Here is a 21,413-nt window from a genome sequence, read left to right on the forward strand (position 1 = left end):
TATTTCCATACTTCTGAAATCTGCGCCGCTGTGTAATTTACTCAATCTGGTTAAATAGTGAATTATTTTCTGAAATTGTTTCTACATTTGTTGTTTTTTCAAATGATTATAATAATTTAAAAAGATCTTGCCCCACCTAGCGTCAGTTTTATAAAGCAACCCCCTCATCCAACGTTTGATTTTGCTAAATATCTGGTGACATTGCCATGGCATGTGCAGTAGTTTGAGAACTCACGATGTTTAGAAATACAACACCGTCCTTTACCACGAGATGTCACTGACTGACAGCGGAATACCGGGGACGTGGTTAGAAGCGGAGACGAAGAAAAGTCGTTTTTATATCTTTATCTTTAACGAACTCGTCTCACTTTTCTCGCTAAAAATCTAGCTGTTCTGTTTGTACACAGACAATATGAGTTTATAAATGTGTCTCGGGAGTGACAGTTTGACTGTAATGCAAAACGAAATAGTCACGTGACCAAACGCGGAACTCGGGTCGAAAGGAGCGGAGGGAGCAGAGACGTGCTGCTGCTCGCGCTCTTCCTCGCTGTCGACCGACAGTCCAGGTCCATGATCAGCCGCGGACGCATGTTAGAAAAGTCAGGTAAGAACTCCCAAAACTGATGTTTTCATTTAAGCCGCATGCTTTAGTTGAAGTGAAAATAATTACTCTGCAGTTAGCAAAGCGAACTTGCGTGTTTATCGTCGTGCACCTGTCTAGTAACAAGTAGTTGTTTTGGCTAGGAATGTAAATAACAAATGTAATAAATTACATTTATTGAACTATTTTAAGATGAAATGCAGGTAGGAATTAAATTTAAAAAATTGTGGCGTCCTTGAAGAAGCAGCTGATGTTGTCTCACGGACGACATCATTAGTATCAGATTAAAGTTCGTGTGCTCTTCAAAACCAGTGCAAATGCAATGTATTAACCATGAGTTGAAATGGAATTCCTTTCTACAAACTGTTTTGCCTTTATATTGCAGCTATTGGGGAACACAGGGATTAACTGAAACCCATGAACAAATAATAACTTGCCTGTATAAGAACTGCCATGTTTTAAATTAATGATTCATGCGAAAAAGCTTGTGGTTAAAAGAAGACTATTTGTGATCTGAAGTAAGTCATGTTGTTTCAAGACGTGTTACCCAGCGTTGCCAAAGATAGAGGCAGGGTCCAGAGGTGTAAAAACAATGATTAAATTAAAATTATTCTGAATATATATAATATTTCATATAGTTAATTTGGAGGACATTCATTGGTTTATAAACAAATATATAAATTAACCGCCGTGGATTGTAATCATCGGTAGAAATTATTGTTGAAGCCTGAGTCCAGCTCAACAAAAGTGACTCCATTGTTCCTTTGGACATCAAAAGGACCGCGGTGAAGTGAACAAAGCTGATTACATAACTGGTAGGATAATGTCATCACGTTTGTTGACACAGACGTCATAGCTCCAGAATAAGGTTAAACACACACCAACTCTTCACTGAGCTTATTAAAATAGTGAAACCTGATTAAGTTAATGAGCGAGCATATTGTATATCTGTGCAGTAAGGATTGTGCCGCAGCACATGCTAATGGCTTTTGCAGGATCTAGAGCAGAAATTGTGTTAAATGAAGTGTGAGGAATTACACAGCTCACCTGGTGCTGCACAGAGCCAGCGTCACTGTCTGCTCTCACTGTTCATGCCAATACCTTCTCAAATGGGAGATTTAAGGATGTATCCAAGGCAGTATGTTGGGAAGCACATTCACTCCCTCTACATCCAAAGTAGCTGGTTCGCCAGATTTCCTCACCATAAGCACATTAATCCAGTGATCTCAATGTCCTGGCTTTTCTCTCAAAAACCTTCCCACCATTAATTGAATATTATATCTCTTGGGGAAAAATCCTGAATAGTTTTGTTTAGGGAATGGAAGAATTTGCTTATTAAATGAACAATACATTTTAAAGCTGTCAATTTCACGTACTTTAAAATACAGTTTGTCTTATCACATCGCCTTTTTTCTGACTTAGGCATATGTGTCAAATGTTAAAGTATTCCTTTATATGACGCAGGAAGTCCCTCATCATGATGATGCCCGGTTTTCAAGCTATTGCTTTATAAAGGTGAAGAATGTGTTGTTCATGTGTATGAACCAGTGGTCATGAGAGTGAAGTACAAAGTGCTCTCACCTTATTCTTCACCTACCACTTGGGCAGCACTAAACCCGCCCACCTCCTCATTAGATCAGCTTGGTAGTTCAGTGTGTTACATTGCTATGATCTTAAGGAACATGTATTGCCCGTGTGCAACACAGTTCTGCATGTGGATAAGATGAGCTCTGATGTGTCTGCTGACATCTCAGTCTGAAGATTCACATACAACTGACCAATGTCACATTCACTTAAACACGAAGTCATTTTGGAGGTGGAATCATGATTATAACTTAATGGAAAGGATATCTGTCTTTGAAGTGACTCGGTTAACTCTGCATTTGACCACACCTGGCAGCCTGGACGCTAGCCCCAACCTCTTCCTAGTAAAACCAAACATACTTGTTGTAAATTCCAATCACAAATAAAAGTCAGCGGTCTGGGAAATGCTGACCGAGCTTTATTTCTGTGTAACCAAATGTAAATGAGCTTTCATATTCATTCAGGGCCCCATCTGCTATATTCAGTATATTTTCCCCATCTGTGCAAATCACAAACTACAGCTTAAAGCTAATCCTCTTAGATCGTTTTGTTGTTTTACTTTTATTAGAGTCCCTGTCGGGAGTCTTGACTCGCAGCACCAGTGTAGCTCAAGCATCGAGTCGCTCCAAGCCAACATTTAAGCAGTTAAACGTCTCTCACCGAGTGTTCCACCCTGATCAAATCATTGATGTTTCTCAGTGTCTCACCTGTTTGTTGATGGTGCCTTTGTCCTGATCTGATTTCCAGGGTAGATTTGAGGTCACTGTGTGCGATGAACAGGCTGTGACTGTGTCATACAACATCCTGTGACCATGGCTGCTGCGAAGAAAAGTAAGAGTTTCTATATTTTTTTAGTCATTTTTCTAGACTCTAGATCAAAGAATATCAACAATTGCCTCTCAGAGCTGATGTTTGGGTGTGAAGTGACTCCCGCCTTGATACTGTAGGTCTTTGCTGCAAACATTTGACCATCTTCAATTTTTACTCCCCATAAAAGAATCTTAGACTCTCAGGTTTTCAATCATTTTAAAACAGGGCATTTTAACCGTTTTCATTGGGAAGTATTATTATTGGTATTGATATTGAGATTATAATATCACGACCATCTGATCAAATTTCCTACACGATGGTGATTTAAAAAAATAACACTAATTAATTAACACTATTAACACTAATAATTAACACTAATAATTAATTTATTCACCAATATTTAACTAAAATGTCAGCCGGTGCCCAAGTGGCTGTATTTGCCACTTGGGAGCAATTGTAAAATAAAATCAGTTTTTTTTTTTTGTTTTTTTAGGAGGGGAGGGGGGGTGTCCATGTTACTGTCAACAAAAGTCGAATATACCAAGAAAGTTGCAATCAAATGATTGTTACTTAAAAAGTCTATTCTATTAGATAGTCATAAAAATAAGGCATGTTAGGCGTCTTGTGATGTTGTTGACAAAATGTCTTGGACAGATAGTATAGCTGAGAATGAGAAATAAAGCTGAACGAAATCCACGGATGGAGAGATTAGCGGAGCGCTGGGAGCAGAGGGTAATCTGAAACAAGCCAGTTCAGTAAGGCGTGCTGGTGTGGTGTTGGCTCAGTTACTATACTTAGGGACATGGAGTGTATCAGTGGTCCCAGTTTGTCTGGGATTATGTATCTCTGTATCAAAGATCCCAGTATTTGGTAGTGATCCAAACACTGAAACCCTCAAACGTCACATGTGAAATAGAACACTATCAGTTGTATTCTTAAAATAGACCTGGCATCTGCAAAGTCATGTGTCTCATTGACACATTCATGAGGCAGATATGACTTTTGTTTTGATTTGTGTGTTACATACTGTATTAGAGGGAGATGAAATCTCTGCAACAAACATCACTATTTTTGATATCTGTCTTTGTACCCAGTTCTGCATTTTTGTTGTGTGTGTGTGTTTTCACTAGTGCTGGGTGATGTATCTTCAAGCTACTACGATACATTAACGTCCAATGTGAAAAAAGCAGCCGTTTCTATGAATTTCATTATTTACTGGTGAGATTGAGTTGCTCCGTTAGAATTCCACCACCGTGCTGGTTGCATGGAAGTCTTGCCCTGACTCCTCCTTCCTACCGTTGCTGTACCCTTTCATTGTTCGTCTTGAATGGGAGCACAAGTCTGTGGCAGTCAACACTACAAGTGTAGTACAGTGTGTGAGTCCCTTCACTCAACAAAGAACCATTACAGCAACTTCCTATGATGCGCTACAGCCAGGTCAGTATTGTCCCCACAATATGGTTGGATATGGGCAAATGAATGAAAATTTGCTTTTGGCAGTGAAGCTGGTAAAAGAGTAATGGCAAACTGTTGTAAATGCTGTAAGTTAGTCCAGTGGTCACATGGGTGGCTGTGGCGTCACTCTCAGGACACGCCCATTGTCAGGTCGCCCAGAGAAAGTCATGTTGTCCAGGTTCGTTGTACTAATATCTAGAGCCACACTGTTACTGTTCAATATAAAAGCTATCGTCACAGAAAATATGAAAATATTTTCGTTGTCTAAATCATACCAATTGCGGCTTTAATGACTATAAAACTGTATAAAACCTGTAATTTCATTGGCTTGATGTGACGATTTGATTATATTGGAGGCATGCTGGACCCTGTTTTCAGAACTTGTCGGAAGTGATGATCCTTATTCTCCCGTGTTTTTAAGTTGGTATCTGGAAATGACTGACCTTTCTCCATGTACCGCTGCAGCTTATAGACCAGTTAAAAAATTATTAGATTTCCATTGTGTAATATAGATTTATGTATTCATGCAACAATCATGAAAGAGTTTCATATGTTGTCATAGTCCCCTTTTATTTTGGAAGACAAAAACAGCTTAAGTTTAGTGACATTTTATTATTATTTTTACAACAGTTTGAATACGCTTTCCGTATTTTGTCACTCCTGCTAAATTGTAGCCTCTTTGTCGGAACTTGCCACCGAGAGGAAGAACGAATAACGAATGAAAACACTGAAGAACACTCTATATTTGTAAATAAATATGTTTTGCATTTTGTGGTTGGTTGATTGTTTGACTTGGTCAATGATAAGTAGATTGCAAGCTGAAAATGTCTGGGCACCCCTGTCCAACAGCAATGGTTTTTCATAGTGTATTTGTTTTTGATTCCATTTTGTATCATGGTGTTTGCGATTACTGTTAGATTTTTTTAATATTGTTTAACTATATTTCCAATTTTGGTTAATATAGGGGAGCATACATAGTCGTTTGCACAAAGTTCAAATGGTGTTGAGATCATAATATTCTGAAATATCATATAATATATGATGTTTATATTGTTGAATAAACTGGTTCTGTTATAAGCAATTGTCAACTTCAATGTGATCGACTTACATGAAACATCAAAGTTGGGCAAAAACATTGTGATACCGAATTTAGGGCATATTGCTTAGTACTGTACCGTATTGTGTGTTTCATGTTGGTCTTTTTATGCAAAATGTATCCGAACGCCTGTCCAGTTCAATGAGTGCAGTGTGTTTATTCCATGTGAAGGCTAAAGATGCTTATGAGGCTGCAGGTTTTGTAGATGATCAATGGTTCGCCGCTCTGTAAGACCTTCAATCTCCCCAGCAATGTGATGACAGTAGTGAATTGTCCTTCATCAAGTGTCCTTACCCAGTCCAAGTGTTTTTATTCTTTTCAGCCCTTCCTGCTCACAGTGACCTGAAAAGAAGGCTGGATTTTTTTTCTCTGCCTTTTTCCTACACCACATTTTTGTTGAGACTTTTTTTTATCTATTCACTTTTGCGAGAGATTTTCTGGCTTCCATCTCGGACTGCCCTGCTACATAAGATTGAAGCAGTTTTGGCGTTATTTGGAGATTAGGTCCTTGCAAGGCCTGGGGTTCTGTGGACCTTTTCTGAATGAATAGGCTCATTACTGAATGCCACAAGTCCTGAAATCAGAACTCTTCTGAATCTGAAAAACATCAATCCATTGAGGCTTTTTTTTTCAATGTGCTTTGAAGTCTCGCGCTGTATATTTCATCATATCTGGCTGCATGTCTAACCAGTGTTGCCTTAGCAACACAGTTTCCTCACTCAAAAAGCCTTTTGTATATTATGATCACATTATATCTTTCAGGGGAATGATTCATGGAACAGTCACGTCATCAAACTGTTAGCTCATATTTGAGACGCTTGAGAGTATGAAACCGCCCATGAAAGTGATTTGAATTCACCTGCAGACTGCCATTATCCCCCTCCTTGTGATCACAGAGTATAATTACAGTCAGTGGGATGTATAGACGCCGGTGGAAAAAGTTAAAAGCTCTAAATAGCAGGCTCCTTTTATCATATGCAGGAAAGGCATAAAAGCTGAGGCCAAAAGAAAACGAGGTCTTGTTTTAAGACTATGAAATGTAACTTTGGTTCAAGTACTTATGTAAGTTTATCACTTAAGTTTGAACTGATTTGTGTCTCTGACAAGCTAATGAACTGAAGATTTAAGAGTGGAATAAAAATTGCAACAGCAATAATTTATATGCAGCACAATGTAGTGGTGTGGCACTGACACGCATCAAACAATGTACCGTGTATGAAATGAGCAAGTGTGGTGGTATGTTTCCGCTCATGCCAAGAATGTTGAGAGCATTTCATTGATGTTCTGATTTGATTTTCAAAACCTGGTGGGTTTTGTGATGTATAGCTCCTCTTCGCTCAGAGGTCAGTGTATCGCATGTGTTAGTTAAACAGTAACATGAGCGTTAGCCCCTGGATGAGATCGCCATAGTTCTGTTGTCCATGTAAACATGCTGCTTTGGAAAGAGATCATTTTCCTTACAGTGTTTTTGTTGACCTTTGACCTCCAGGTGGAGTGAAGGTGGGAGGTGTACGCTTCTCAGAAAAGCCACCCGCTGCCAGTGCCACATCTCACGTGCACTTTGACGAGAAACTGCATGACTCTGTTGTCATGGTGATCCCAGAGGAAGATGGCAACTTCAAAGTCAAGGTTTGTCCTGTTTATCTGTTTCAGTTCTGCTACTACCTTTGCACTGCTGCTGACCATGTGTCCTTGTGCTGTCATTGCTCTGAAATGGAAGCCAGAAAACTTTGACTTCTTCAGACGCAGAGCCAATTGTCAATAAAATATCTCAAGAAGCAGCATTTTTGGCTACAGAATCTTAAGATGTACCAATTGGGGGTCTGCCAAAATATCAATACTGCAATATATTGTGAGATTCCGTTGGGTTGGGCCCTACGTCAATACGCTGCTCCAAATATCGATTTGGAACTATGGACAAACAATCATAGAGTACTCTTTGAAAGGTAAATAACAAAGCGAGAGGTGACAGCAGGTGGATGATTAGTGCATAGATGCAGTGTTGGTCGCCTGGACTTTGTGGTGAATAAACAAAGCTGGTATCGGCTGTGTTGCAAGTCGCACTGGTGCCAATGTACAGACGTCTAGATTTGTTGTCAAGTTTCGATCCGCAGTGGTCCCTAGAAGATTTGAGGACATGATTTTCTTCCGTTCTTAAGTAAATAGCATTAACCCCATTCAATCACCATTTACTGATGAAGTTGGGGCGCACACATGCGTCAAACCTAAGGCTCCATTGTTAACGCCTGAAACCAAATTGTGCTTCTTTTTTTTTGGTCTGTCAGTCATTTGACCTCATCGTTGTGACAGTCAAACGTCATGGATCTGACAAGCCAATCCAGGCAAATGAACTTGTACAGTATAATGCGAATAACGTCAACATATAGTGTTTTATTATGACATTTTCCCAGATTCACGTCACTTTTCACAGGTTGATTTCTTGTCTGTACCTATGGTACTGTGTGTAGCTCTGCTACAAATATTATTCTCACTGATATGAAGCGATGCAGCACCGGTGCTGTAGCGCCGGTTTGGTTTACACTTTGTTTAAATATTAGGGCTGGGACTCAATTAAAAAAAATCTAGTTAATTAGACAGTTTGTGATTAATGAATCTCAATTAATCGCAGTTTAATGATATAAGAATATTTGCCTCAAGAAACCACATTTTTCAATTTGAATGAATTTGGTACATTGGTACATCAGTTTGACAATAGCACAATAAATCACGATGGTGGCTATATTCAAGTCATTTCTTTATTTAAACTAAAGCTCTTTTAATGTCTTGAAAATATCTGTATAAGAATTTCAAGTCCATTCAGAGTTAGTGGAAACCCTGGTCATTGTGTAGTGAAAATCCTCCCTGAACAAAAGCAAACAGAAGCTTTTGTTTGCTTTTGTTCAGGGATTCCTCCATGTTTGTTGTTGTTGTTATCATCCCAGCTGCCACGTGTCTTGTGCATCAGTGTGATCAGTGGACCAGGAACTCCCACATTTACAAAGGTTCCCTGTTGTCTGGAGAGCACACTGTTCAATTTAATTATTTTGTTTGTTGTAATTAATTAATCGTAATAATGTTGTAATTAATTAATCGTAATTAACTCATCAAAGTCCCACCACTATAAAATATATATCAAGTTTGAAATTCCACATGAAATCATTTTTGCCTTTTAATCGATGCATGACAGTTTTATCCCACAGCATGGAGAGAAGGTAAATGCTACTACACAGGGATGGGATTGGTATCAGGACCAGAAAAGTCAGATCGGTGCATCCTCCTGATACCCAGCTCCGATGTGTGTAGAGAGAGGGGCCTCGATGAGTCCTGTGGTCAGTTTGACAGCAGGATGTACTAGTTGCATGCAGAAATATTTGATGCAGATTGTGGTGTTCTCATTTTTCCATTTTTCCTGATTCATATCTCACGTCAAGATGCATTTGCAGAAGAGAAATGACATTCATTCCTATTCAGTGTGGGAATTGCTGAGTGAAGACACAGGCACACTGTGTTCCACAACATCCATCTAACAAGTCATGTGTCTGGGACTGAAATCAAGAACAAATCAAGTGTTTCGAACAATTTGCTTGTGGAGAGAGTTTCTGCTGCTGGGCATGTCCTAGATTTCCTTTTATTAAAATCACTTTAAAGACCAGAGCACTCATTTTGTGAACCTTTTAATGTCACCTGATTAGCATAAAACCTTTGAACGTTGGTTGCGGGCCATTGCTTTTTATAAAAAAAAACACTCATTTGCAGTAAAGCTTCTCACAAAATGTAATTTTACACAAATGATTTACCACAATTTCGATGCTCCTTACAAGTGGTGAACGTCTTTCATTTTGCAGAGATTTGGTTCTGTCTTAACATGTAGGTGTGAGATGAATCGGACAAGCTAGAGTTGAAAGAGGTGTCAGTTTTGTCATTGACGTTCATCTGAGCTCAACTGTATTTTTCCACACTGATGGTTGTCGCATCATTCAGATCACAGACGGCGCTGTGCGAGTGTGTTGTAACAAACAGCACACACACACACACACACACACACACAGTGGCTGACATAAGTACATTCAAATTAGTTGTTTGTCTGTTGGTGTATGTCTATTTCATCCATTATCATTTGCATTTATCGTGCACCATCAGTGTTGGTGCACATTTTGTCATATTTTGTAGCTAATCTAAGTGGAATACTATGAATAAATAAATAAATAGACCTCTGTCGTACTCTGGACCTCTGGCCATGGATGTCACGAACAGACACTAAACATTATATTTAAATTTTATTTCTATATCTTACTATTTCGTGCACATAGCAAATGTTTCAATTATTTCAAAAAACATTTCCTAACTTCCCTCAATACAAAACTTAAATATTTCGAGTAAATGAGATCAGATCATTTCCTCAAAATAGTCAAAACAAATCGGTTATCTGTAATCACTGAATTTATGAAATCATATATCATAATTCAGACTCAATGTAATGGTCGAAGTAAATCAAAATTATCACATAGTTTAGAATTCTGAGTAAGTTCCATGGACGCAGCTGTTCTGCCCTGCACAGCAGTCTATGACTATTTAAAACTTAAGCCATTACATAATGCAAACTTAATTTCACTTCAAGCTGCTCTGGGATGTGAAGCTTCTGCTCAATAATCCATTCATAATATGTTGTGCTGCCCCCTTTTCACATGATAAATCTGTCATATGAAATTGGGGCCACACAACTAGGAGAATTTTGCACTGTGATGTTGTTTATATATGAGGCTATTTTGTATTGAGTTAAGTCAATTAACTATAATAAAAAATGTACATCTAAATATTTCTCAATGAAAACATCTGCTTTACTTTTAATTTTTGGATCCTGTTCTGTTCTGGACAAAAAGGGGGAAAAAAACACCAAACAGCTTTGAGCACACAAAAAAGAACTTGCCTTTGACCTTCACCGCTGATCTGCCTGCGCACATGTGAGAGCTCCTTAAAGCTCTTTATCATTGAGAGCGGCACACTCTACCGTCAACCCTGCACTCTGGATCATGGCTGAGCTCATGTGGGATGTTGTCACCATGGCAACGTTGTGAGGGAGGCCACTGCCGTGCCTCTCCTTAAATATGATGTGGGAGTGAGTAGGAGGGAGATCGTACACGACAGCTGTCAGCTCTGAATGAAACTCTGCACAGGGGTCAAACCCCAGCTTGCTTCCTGGGTGAGAAGATAGTAGTTTGTTAGTAGTTAGTTTTCCAATTCGTAAGACTTAATTTATCATTGTGCCCTCATTGCTTTAGTGTTTATTTGTTTAATTTTAATTGATTATGTTTTGTGTTGAAGGTAAAGGTTACATTTTCATACTCTCCTTGAAGAGAACAGTCCTAGATGTTTGAGATAGGGGTAGCCCTCATTAACTCTCTCACCTCTGAGTTTCTATAAGTAGAGGTGTCAGAATAATTCATATCTAATCCTCCGTATGATGGACATTTCAAATACGATGAGTTGATTTTAGAGAATGTGTGGGATTTGACTTTGTTGTCTGATGAATGGCTGCATTGTTGCAGATAAACAGTGGGTCGTCTCTGTCTCTGACTGCCTTGCATGTCAGAGTGATTAAGTCATTGCGCTCTTGATACTGTTGAGGCACAGCATCACATGAAGCCACACTGCTGTGATCAGGGGCCTGAAGCAATTTAGATCACAAACTAGATCAGAATTATTGATTGGTTAATGATCCTATCATGGGTTTGCTGTCTTGTCTCACAGTCTCCTTGCTCAGCTTTGTTAGCTGCTTCCAGAAAGAGCCACTTCTGGCGAGGTCATCTGAGGATGCACCTCTCTCTTCTTCCCTCGCTGTCTCTCCTAATCCTTCCATGGCTTCCCTTTTCACTTACTGTGTTTCATCTTCTCCCTGAGCTAAATGCGAGCAACTTTTTTTTTTTTTTCGAAAACATGTCCTATAGTTGTGCTTCAGCCACACAGAGTTGCATCTTTTCCTATGTCATCTTTCTTGGGATTTAAGGCAGTGATTCTTAACCATAGGGCGCTTTTTTGTTTTACACATTTGGACCGCGAGACACTCAGTTTTAGTACATTAGCTACATATGGTGGCAGTAGTGTGTCACTGAATTGACTTGGCAGCTGCAAATCCGTGATAGTTGCCAACTATGGAGTTCTTGAAAAGAAAAAATGACAAAGAAAGTGATGTCGTCCCCTACAGTTAAAAACTGTTCATGAAGGCACCGGTTGAAGCTGTTTTGGTATAGTATGGTGATACTTTCATTTACACTTCACTTATATCTTCTTTGGAGTTTAAATATGTATTTTTTAATTTTTTGATATTAAGACATGGTTTTATTATATTTCATTCAGAATTTTATTCAGTTTTGTCCAATTTTCTCAACAGTTTTCATCCAGGGTATTTTTTTCTTCTTTTCTTTCGTACATTTGATGAACATGTCTTGCACCTGGTTCTGCTGCGGGTTGGACTTTTTGATGACAAATATCTTTGCGATGATCACATGGTTTCATGTCAGTTCGCAAAGTTTTGGTTTGTTTACGTGTAAGTAGATTAAATATGGCCATTGATCACGAATGAAATCAAGAGTCATGAATCAGTTCTATTACTTGAATGGGCCCCGGGCCCACTGGTTCTGGGAAAGGTGGGCCCCGAGATCAAGAAGGTTAAGAACCCCTGATCTAAGGGATACAGTGATGAAGATGCCAGATTTGTGTAGAAGGAAGTTTAGTTTATAGTACAGTTGCATTATACTTTACCTGTTTATATAGTTGTTTGAGTCAGTGGTGAACGCCTGACAGCTGAGCTTTTCTTTCTCTCTCTCTGGTTAGTCATGTCTGACCTCATGTTTGTTCATCATGTTGTTGTGGTCTGAAGCTTCCCCTTTGGTAATGAGAATATAGCGATGAATCAAAGTTGACAGGTAAAGTGTCTGATTAATGTGCCTGCATGTTGTCATTCAGTTACTTTGAGAAACTGGTTTTTCCCTTCAATGAATGCCTTTTTGAGGAGTGTAATTGAATATGAAAATAATTTAAATTATATATATATATATATATATATATAATTTATATTTATCTGTGGCATGAAAACAGGTGGAACCGTGGTAGTTCTTGCTAACCTCTGTTTTAAATGACCCTCTTGAAGCTACAGTCCCAGCTGGACAGGCATTAACCACCTCTTCCTTTTACTCAGGTGGGTTTCCTGAAGACGCAGCACCGCTATGAAATTACCTTCACTCTGCCAGAGGTCCCAGCTCTGGGAAAAGACGTGTGTCCAGCTCCAATACCAAGTCCACACTTGCGCATAACCGACATTACACCTGCACCTGAAGGTAACATCCAAGGACCAAGCAGCATTTTACAATGTTTCACATTGAGATTTGTGTGTATGAGTTATACTGAGGGAGATAATGCGCCAAAGAGGCATGAGCAGTTGTCCTGCTGTAGAACAGATTTTTGCTGAGACAGTTGCAAGATAATTATCTGATGACTGTCAAGTTTCACTTCCCCGCCGCCGTTTTCGTCGAATGCTTTCGCTTTTATTATTGTCACTTCTCTCTGCTTCTTTTGAATGTAGAAAAGCACGAGAGCAGTTTTTCGTTGAAACACAAGCTTCAAAACTGGTGAACAGAATCAGAGTATATTGCGTCAGAGGAGCCCGAGCTGCTCTTGGCGCTTGTGTCGCAAGTCCTCATTTCAAAGTCCAAATTATTTCAAGCCATTTTTAGGTCTTGGGTGCTGCAGTGTTGTTTTTAATCCTTTCGTGCAAGTCCACGAATTCGGCTTGAGGTCAGGTCAACTAGAGAGCGATAATCTTTTTCATGAAGGTTTCATTTGCACTCTGACTTGGAGCTGGGACCAGGTTCAACCTGCAGCGCTGGGATTGAGTTATCACTAGTTATCACTCAGCACTTGAGCTGGTGCAGATGATATCCAAACTCCTGATGCTCCTGAGTCAGAGTCGACATTTGCTTTTCGTAACAACTTCGCAAATTACTCAGCGTGTGTATATATATATATATATATACCTGCATATATATAATTTAATCCAAGAACCAAGGATATTTGCCTTGTTAGAATGATTGAAGTCCATTTTAAAGCTATCCTCAACCTTTCAACTTTGTACTTTACGGAATTACCTTTAAACCTCTTGGCCTTCAATAAAAACTAGACATTCCTGCTACAGAAACTCGAAATTCTGCACTTTTCTTGCAGTATCACATCTGGTCCCATCTGGATCATGGCAATGTGCTAAGTTAGTGTGCACATGTTGATTTTTGTTGAGGAAAAGCAGATAATCGACATGTTGAGGCATCACAGTTCTTATCAGGGCTGTGACTGTCTCCAGTTATTGAGCATGGACATTAGAAGTGAGCGGATACATCACCTTAGGTTCACGCTGACACAGCTATTGTGAGCAAGTATGGAGCAGGGATTATATTCTCTACATCACTGGAATCTGTCTCAAGATGGTCCGAACAACTATTCCAGCAGAGACAATAGGTATAATCTAACCTAGCGTTTAGCCCTAACCAGAACCTCACACTGGATGTAAGCAGAATTTTGAAACCCTGCGTGTATCCTCGAAATTGAAACCAGGATTGGGGGCAATACCCTATTGCGGATGCCTTTTGGTCTGGGAAGTGGGAACACCCATTTGTTGCTGCAGTTGGAAGACATAGTAGTCTCATCTAATCTCCTGTCAGTGAAGCATGATTTTCTGTTTAAGGGGCTTTTCACACTGACACTCTGTCCCTGTAGCCTGTGTCTTACAATTGATTGAGGCAACGCAAATGATAACTACCAGGAAATAATTTTTGTTAAAGCAGCTGTACGTAAGATGAAAATATTTGCTTTTGGCGGTGCCACATGTAAAGCTGGGTCTCCGGTCCCGCCCTCCATCCCACTTTTGTTTGTGAGGAAAGACCGTGACGGAACAGCGAAAAATGTAATCGCAGAAGGCAATGTACACAACACTGTCCAGCTTATACTTGGAAAGGCAACTTGAGAAGCATCTATCGTTCAACGTCAGAGATGTAGCTCCGTCATGCAGCCAGTGAGGAGAGGCAGGATCCAGTGAGAGGCAGAAGCAGCTGCAAGACCGACGGACCCAGATGATCAAACTTTATTTCAACATTTCAGAATGAAGCAAAGGGGAAAGGGGTCCGTCTCCTGCACATGTCCGGCTGGAATGAGCTACAGTTCCGCTAGCAACGGACATCAGTCATTGTGATGTTTCTTACGTGACTATTCCATGAAAAACATGCTGAAAAGCGGCATGTTTCTCTCCTCGGCTCTCAACTAAGCCGTGGCGGGGCCTCACCGTCGTTTACAGCGCTGTAGAATAATAGAAGACGACGGAGTAGTCTTTATTAGATCATGACTGTCATGTGGTTCAATAAGGTGCAGACCAACAGCGATCAGAGCGTGAGCATCAAAACGTCCGCTCACACGTTTATTTCGAGTTGACTGTGGACACAACTATTCTTCTTCACTCAGTTCCAGAACAACCGTCAGGGTTGATGAAATGTGTGATGCTGGTCGCGTCTCTCAACAGCTCAGATCAGAGGGCTCAACGGCAGCAGCTAGAGATAGAACATGAGATATAACATGTTACACTTGTCCAAACCAGATGGACCATAAACACTGCGAATGACAGTGAATCAACTTTTTCTCTGTCTGATAAATGCTAGTGGCTAATGTCGGAGCTAATCTGTTTTGCTGGCTATATCTACACTATACTGTGATAAACGCAATAAAATGAGTAACAGGCACTTACACATTTGTTATCTCAAAAATAACTTCCCCATATTTGACAACACACCCAAGACCCGCAGTAAGCACAAAGAATGCCTTACAAGTCAAGTACAAACACTGTTTTTCACCACCATGTATTGACTAACATGACTAGCTTGGTTATTAGCATCGTGGCTAATCGGTTTGGCCAGCTACATGTTCACTGAATGCAATACGACAAACAGCAGACATCCATAACTGTGTTAGAACATGAGCAAGTCATTTCCACTGGCAATTAATTCATTGAAAAACTATTTTCACCATACACAAAGTATATCTGAGAGACACTTATATACAAACAACAAGCATATAGACATTGGTTTAATGATTTTGCAACACAGCAGAGACAGCAGTGAACACAATATTGACTTCCAAGTTGGGTAGAAACATCGTCACTTCAGGATCAGATGACTAGCCTTTGTAGCTCTCAGTTATACTGAAAATGCATCTACATTGACACTTGTCCAGGATCTTGCTCTGTCATTCCGTTCTTCTGCCATGATGTAAACAAGGAACTCAGCTTGCTGCTGAAGCCGCCCTGCCCTTCTGCCACTCACTGAACACGCCTCGGGCGGCTCGCCCAGAGAAAGTTACATATCGTTTAGCGTTGGGTCTGTTCAAAATGAAACCTGTCATCTCACGAAATAATCTACAATGGCACCTTGGTTTTCGAACATTCCGGAATTTGAACAAATCGGAGTTCGAACAAAAATTTCAAGATTTTTTTGCTTCGTATTTCGAACGAAAATCCAGAACTCGAACGCCCCCTGTTTTTTCTTCATATTGAGGTGTAAAACCTTTCCTGTCTCCGCACTGGACCGTGGTAGCGTGTCACAGGGGAGGTGCTCGCTCTCGATACCTCTGAGGCTGGAGCGCTCACTCCAGGGTTTGATGTCCTGTTGTCGGCTGGAGCTGGGACAGAGATGAGGCGAGTCTGGGACAGAACGTTACTTGGTTTATGACTTTGTCACAGCCAAACTGCACAGAAGCGCACATTCAGAGCTGGACACGCACCGGGCACCTCTTCACTTCTGGAGAGACGTCACTCACTCGGCAACCCCTCCCACATGCAGCGGCCACACACATAGACGAACAGCGCAGCAGACACTCTACATTCACTCCTACAAAAGCCTATTTTAAGGCTTGGAACGCATTATTTCTTTTTCCATTCATTGTAATGGGAAAAATCGATTTAGATTTCAAACAAATCGCTTCTCGAACGGCCGTCTGGAACGGATTGTGGTCGAGAACCGAGGTACCACTGTATTTATGTCCTAATGTTAGCCATTTTTGCTTTAATGCTGGAAAACAGAAACACAAACATGAACTGACTTTAAACCTTTGTTTTTCCATTGTGGTTCTTCATTTGATGTCTCTGTTCTGTAGGGGGCCTCAAGATAACATGCCAGTACATGGCCCAAGAGGAGGGGGTGCTGTGTGAAGAGGTGCAACTGGTCAGCGAGGCCAGCGGTGATGTGTGTGTCAGGGTCAAAGTTCATGCCAGAGTTATGGGTGAGGACAAATGACTTTTGTTCTAATTTTTTCATTGAAGCAGCACAATGGAGCAGTGGTTAGTGTGGCAGCAACACAGCAAGATGGTGCAGGGTTCTCCTGCTGGTTCAGGGGTCTCCACGTGTGCCTCATCCCCGGTGTGTGAATTATCATGAATTGGCAAATTGTAGTAGCTGGGAGAGGCTGTAACCGCTGTAATAAGACATTAGAGGCAGAAAATAATTGAAATGAATGAAATTAAATCCGGAGATCGATAACAGAGGTCCAAATGAGGAATTGTGTATGAACCTTTCTTTGTGTGATGCTGCCACCTGCTGGTAGTATGTTAGAATTACAGATTTTGAATTGTTAAATTTTGCATGTGGACGGAACTGTAGAAATGTTCAAAAACGTCTGTTTTTGTTTTTAAACTATTCCATTAGGGGCACTAATCTGGGATAAAGTAAACACTAAACCTGCTCTCACCACTGGTTTACACACATTCAAGTCTTGGTTTGTGTATTGCACTCATCTAAAAATAGATGTTTTCATTTATGCCTGCATGAATGGAAGGTGAGATGAACGATTGCTGTGTTGTTATTTAAAACACAAATCATTGTAACATCTGTTTAGATGCGCGTGCAATTGAGTTCTGGATGAGCTCAGCAGATTAAGCTTCACCTCTGACCCCATCCTGACCTCCAGCTGCTGTTAGTGCAGTGCCCAGATGAGATACATATAAGATAATGCTGCACGTGGGATGGAGCCAGCCCTCTGACGGTTTGTCACTTGTGAGGACACTCAAAGTAGATGAGAAAGGGAGTTTAGATGGCACGATGTTGCCCTCTGTGTGAAGCATAAAAGCAGATATCAGGGTTGGAAAAATCTAATGTGATCCTTGATAGATGAAAAAAGTGAAATATCTTCTGGTTAATGACATGCTTGAATGTTAGAATGGAAACAGCATGTTACAGATTAGTTGTGCATGAACACTGATCCTGAGAGACTCGACCTTCAGAGGGGGCGAGTACCAAGAAGCAACATTAGTGAACAATGGTGCTTCTTGCTGGTGTATAATTTCCTTCTACATAAGTTACATTTCAAATCCATGCATTGAGATGTTTGATATTTAATATATTCATCATTGAACATAATTTTTCATGATAACCTTTTGTGAAACGTTTGTGCAGAGCGTCACCATGGCACGCCCATGTTGCTGGAGGGAGTCCGCTGCATCGGGGTGGAGTTGGAGTACGACTCCGAGCAGAGTGACTGGCAAGGATTTGACTAGACGTCTGCCAAACATTGTCTCTCTCACACACACACACTTTCCGAGATGTTTTCAGTTTTCACATTCTCACACAATTTGTTGCCATAGTGATGATCAAGCATCCAATATGTTTTGCTTTCTCCTATTCACACTGACACTGGATCATTCCCTCATCATTTGACTAGTTTGTCCCCTATTCGTCCACTTGAGTGCAGCATCGGCCTTTTACTTTTTGCCCTAAAGACAATGGCTAGGCAATCCACCCCCTGCTGCCACAGCTGCACCAATAAAGTGGTCCAGGAGAAGAAAGAAGGTTTTTGGGTCTCTCAGACATGTTCACCTGCATGGCAGTTGGAACGTGGTGTAGTTGGGTAGCAGTATGTCTGACATCTTCATTGACTCCTGTCATGCAAGAGTCACAGACTTTCTGTCCAGACCCCGTGAGTGTGTTTCACTCATGTATAAGTGCAATTCGGGCCCCATGTATTCTTATTTGTTTGTCGCTTGGTCTTTCTTTGGCCAAATTGAGATGTTTTGACCTCTTTAGATGGGAACTGTTCCAAAAACTTGTGAAGTAATGATCTGTTTTTGTCCTTTTTTTCCTAAACTGTCTACCATACATTTGTAATGTGTTCTTGCACATCTCAAAATGCATTCAAAAATGCTGCTCCAAATTTGGACAATACTGTTTTTACCAATTCTGTTGTGAGCCTATCTGTTAACGTGCCAAATGATGACCCCACTATAATTGTTCAAGTGCATTTTAGTTTTCCTTTCTATTTGCTTTCGTAGACTCCACACTGTTGTTCTTTATATTTCGATTTAATAAGTGTCCGCTCTCATTTGTCATCTAGGAAAATAAGGAGTCAAGTTGAGTGACGTTTTGGCGCGGCACTACCCTATTTGTCCTCAAGGGGGCGCTGCAGACCGACCATGCCCCTGCTGTTTGCTCTACATCATTTTGAATAGTCCATGTCTATTATTTCTTGTATTATTATTTTTTTGTCTGCAGCACATTGAATGTGCCCAGTTCATTCTGACAACAACATAATATTGGGAGAAAAAATAGTCTTCGTTCAAATCGGGTCATTTTGTCTTTCTTTTTTCTATACAGTTTGTTCTCTGACTTCAGTAACCCAACACTGTTTTCATGTTTATTTTGGTGAGTTTACCGTATAAGGCAGGGATTTTCCGCATTATCTAAATCAATACTGATTTTAAAAAAAAGGATAGTTCAATCCTGTTTGTGAAATCGAGGTGTTTACTGTTAATCTCTGCATGTTCAGTGTTGATTTTGAGGTGAAAGTGTGTGTTCAAACTAGCCAAACGTCCCTGTTGATATCGCGCCGCCCTGAGATCATGACGGAAGTGCCTTCAGTCCTCCTGCAGTCCTCCTGTCTTGCAACGCTCCTGCCAAACAAACTCTGGATCCTCTCCAGCGGTCAGTCCTTCGCCCTCCCTCTCAGCCGCTGCTCCTCACAAACGGAACGGAACACGATTAAGTGCCACGATCGGTTTTGCACTGCCATGTCTGTGCTTGGAGAAATCCCCAGTTTTCTGAGGTCTGTTGTGTGCGCTGCTCGCAGTTTATAGGTCAAAGTGAGTTTTTTGTTCCCGCTCTGTATGCAACTGATGTTCGTTGAGAATGTAGCAGGTGTTTGTGTGTGCGTGTTTTTGATGTTTAAAATGAATAAAAAACGAGTTTGGATTGTGGCCCGGGGGGAGTCTTTTTGTTTCGGCTCACGACAGAGCTGCTGATTTCTGAGTTTTTATTTTTTTTTTATTTTTGTTGCTGATACTGTATTTACGTCTCATAAATATACGTCTTCTGTCTTCGTTCATTTTACGGTTTTCCCTGCTGCTTACTGAAGCATAAATTTAGGCAAACTACTTAGCATTGGTGTTTGATTAAAAAAAGAAAAAAAAAACACGGTACAGTTACCAGTATTTATTTTTATCAACTAATCTCGTACATTTGGTCTGAAAACGGCAGACAACAAAGGCTTGTTTCGCCATCCCATTTGCAACAAGTGTTAGTAGGAGTGTTTTATCTTCCAAAGTCTTTCTAAGTGCGGGTGCTAATAAGCCTTTTCTACATCGGCTGCCCAATTAATGGTCTTAATTTCCGGTTTGCTATTGAAGTGTCGAAATAGATCAGTCGGTAAAATATATTAATGGACAAATCGACTTTGTTTATCTTCGCCTACTGTGAGGGCGGGCTATGGCGTTGCTATGGCAATAAAGCAAGCGCTGATAATTTTGAGGAAAAGCTGAAGTTTTGAAAACGCATTTTAAAGTTCAATTCTTCTCTTCCGATGGCGTTTAATGATTAACCGTAATGTTGCACGAAATAACGAATGGAGTAAGACAATACCAAGACATTTCCAACAGGTTTACGCTTTTCTGTTCCATTGAGGGATTTGAGCGCGTAGGTAAATTCCACGGCAACGAAAGTCGCACCTTATTAAAGTTGCTATAAAAAAAAGTTCTGCACAGGTGTTTCCCCTTTTAAGAGACGCATGGGATTTGGCATTAATATGCAGCAATATTCCATCAATTCATTGCATTGGAAGACAATCTATTGCGTTTATAACGGACATAGCGGGAGGTTAGAGAGAGGACGTTTGACTAAATGTGCAGTGTGACTCCACGCCAACACAGACTTTATACATTCGTTATACAGCGGTCCATATTTCTTAACTGCTCAAATTTGCGCAACAATTCTCGCCGTCGAACCTGCGCTGCGCAGTTGCAGACGGAGGCTGCTACAAAGCGGATTTCGATCTGGACATTGAACGCAGCATCTTGATTGGTTGGCCTGTAATCTTTTACCTAAAATGGAAAAAGACGAGCGTCATGTGTCGTTCCTGCGCGCCCGCATCAACTGATGCTGCTGCGGGCAGCGTGAACTCTGCGTGGCCTGTGGCCCCGCGCTGACCCTCGGGATTACCGTAATCCCTGTTGATTGATCTGATTGATCAGATTCATCTGCAGCAGGGCGCAATCCCGACAAGCACATCGGGAGAGATGAGATCCAGTTTATTTCCACCTCGTGGGCCGCTGACACTCGTGGATGTGGCTGCATCAGTCCAAACTCTAATGTCAAGTAATGAGTATTTGTGGATTCAAAGAGTCAACATCCATGATGGTGATACTGTGCGTGCGTGCGTGTGATTAAACGAGTCACTGCGCCTGATGCATGTCATAGCACTGTAATAGCGTTAATTAAGAGATAAAAACCAAATGAAAAGCTTTGAACTGGCGTAGTCGAAGCACGTGAGACGTAAATTCAACGTAAAACAGTATCA

At 40.6% G+C, this 21,413-nt stretch overlaps 1 protein-coding gene across 1 annotated transcript; it reads left to right on the forward strand.

Annotated features, from left to right (window-relative positions):
• The first annotated feature begins 438 nt into the window (after positions 1-438).
• LOC128755831 (UPF0687 protein C20orf27 homolog) lies at positions 439-19,818 on the forward strand. The gene is made up of 6 exons (XM_053859863.1): positions 439-604; positions 2,933-3,016; positions 7,036-7,175; positions 12,742-12,880; positions 16,731-16,856; positions 18,026-19,818. Exons 2-6 carry the CDS (start codon positions 2,998-3,000, stop codon positions 18,124-18,126), a joined length of 525 nt encoding a protein of 174 aa, XP_053715838.1. The 5' UTR covers positions 439-604; positions 2,933-2,997; the 3' UTR covers positions 18,127-19,818.
• Positions 19,819-21,413: the final 1,595 nt, after the last annotated feature.

Source organism: Synchiropus splendidus, chromosome 3 (genome assembly GCF_027744825.2).
Source record: "Synchiropus splendidus isolate RoL2022-P1 chromosome 3, RoL_Sspl_1.0, whole genome shotgun sequence".
NCBI lineage: Eukaryota > Metazoa > Chordata > Actinopteri > Syngnathiformes > Callionymidae > Synchiropus > Synchiropus splendidus.

Bases quoted from the DNA above. Each gene is read 5' to 3' on its own strand.
- LOC128755831 (XM_053859863.1), top strand. The intron at 7,176-12,741 runs GTTTGTCCTGTT...CCTTTTACTCAG, and splicing joins ATGGCAACTTCAAAGTCAAG to GTGGGTTTCCTGAAGACGCA. The intron at 16,857-18,025 runs GTGAGGACAAAT...ACGTTTGTGCAG, and splicing joins AGTTCATGCCAGAGTTATGG to AGCGTCACCATGGCACGCCC.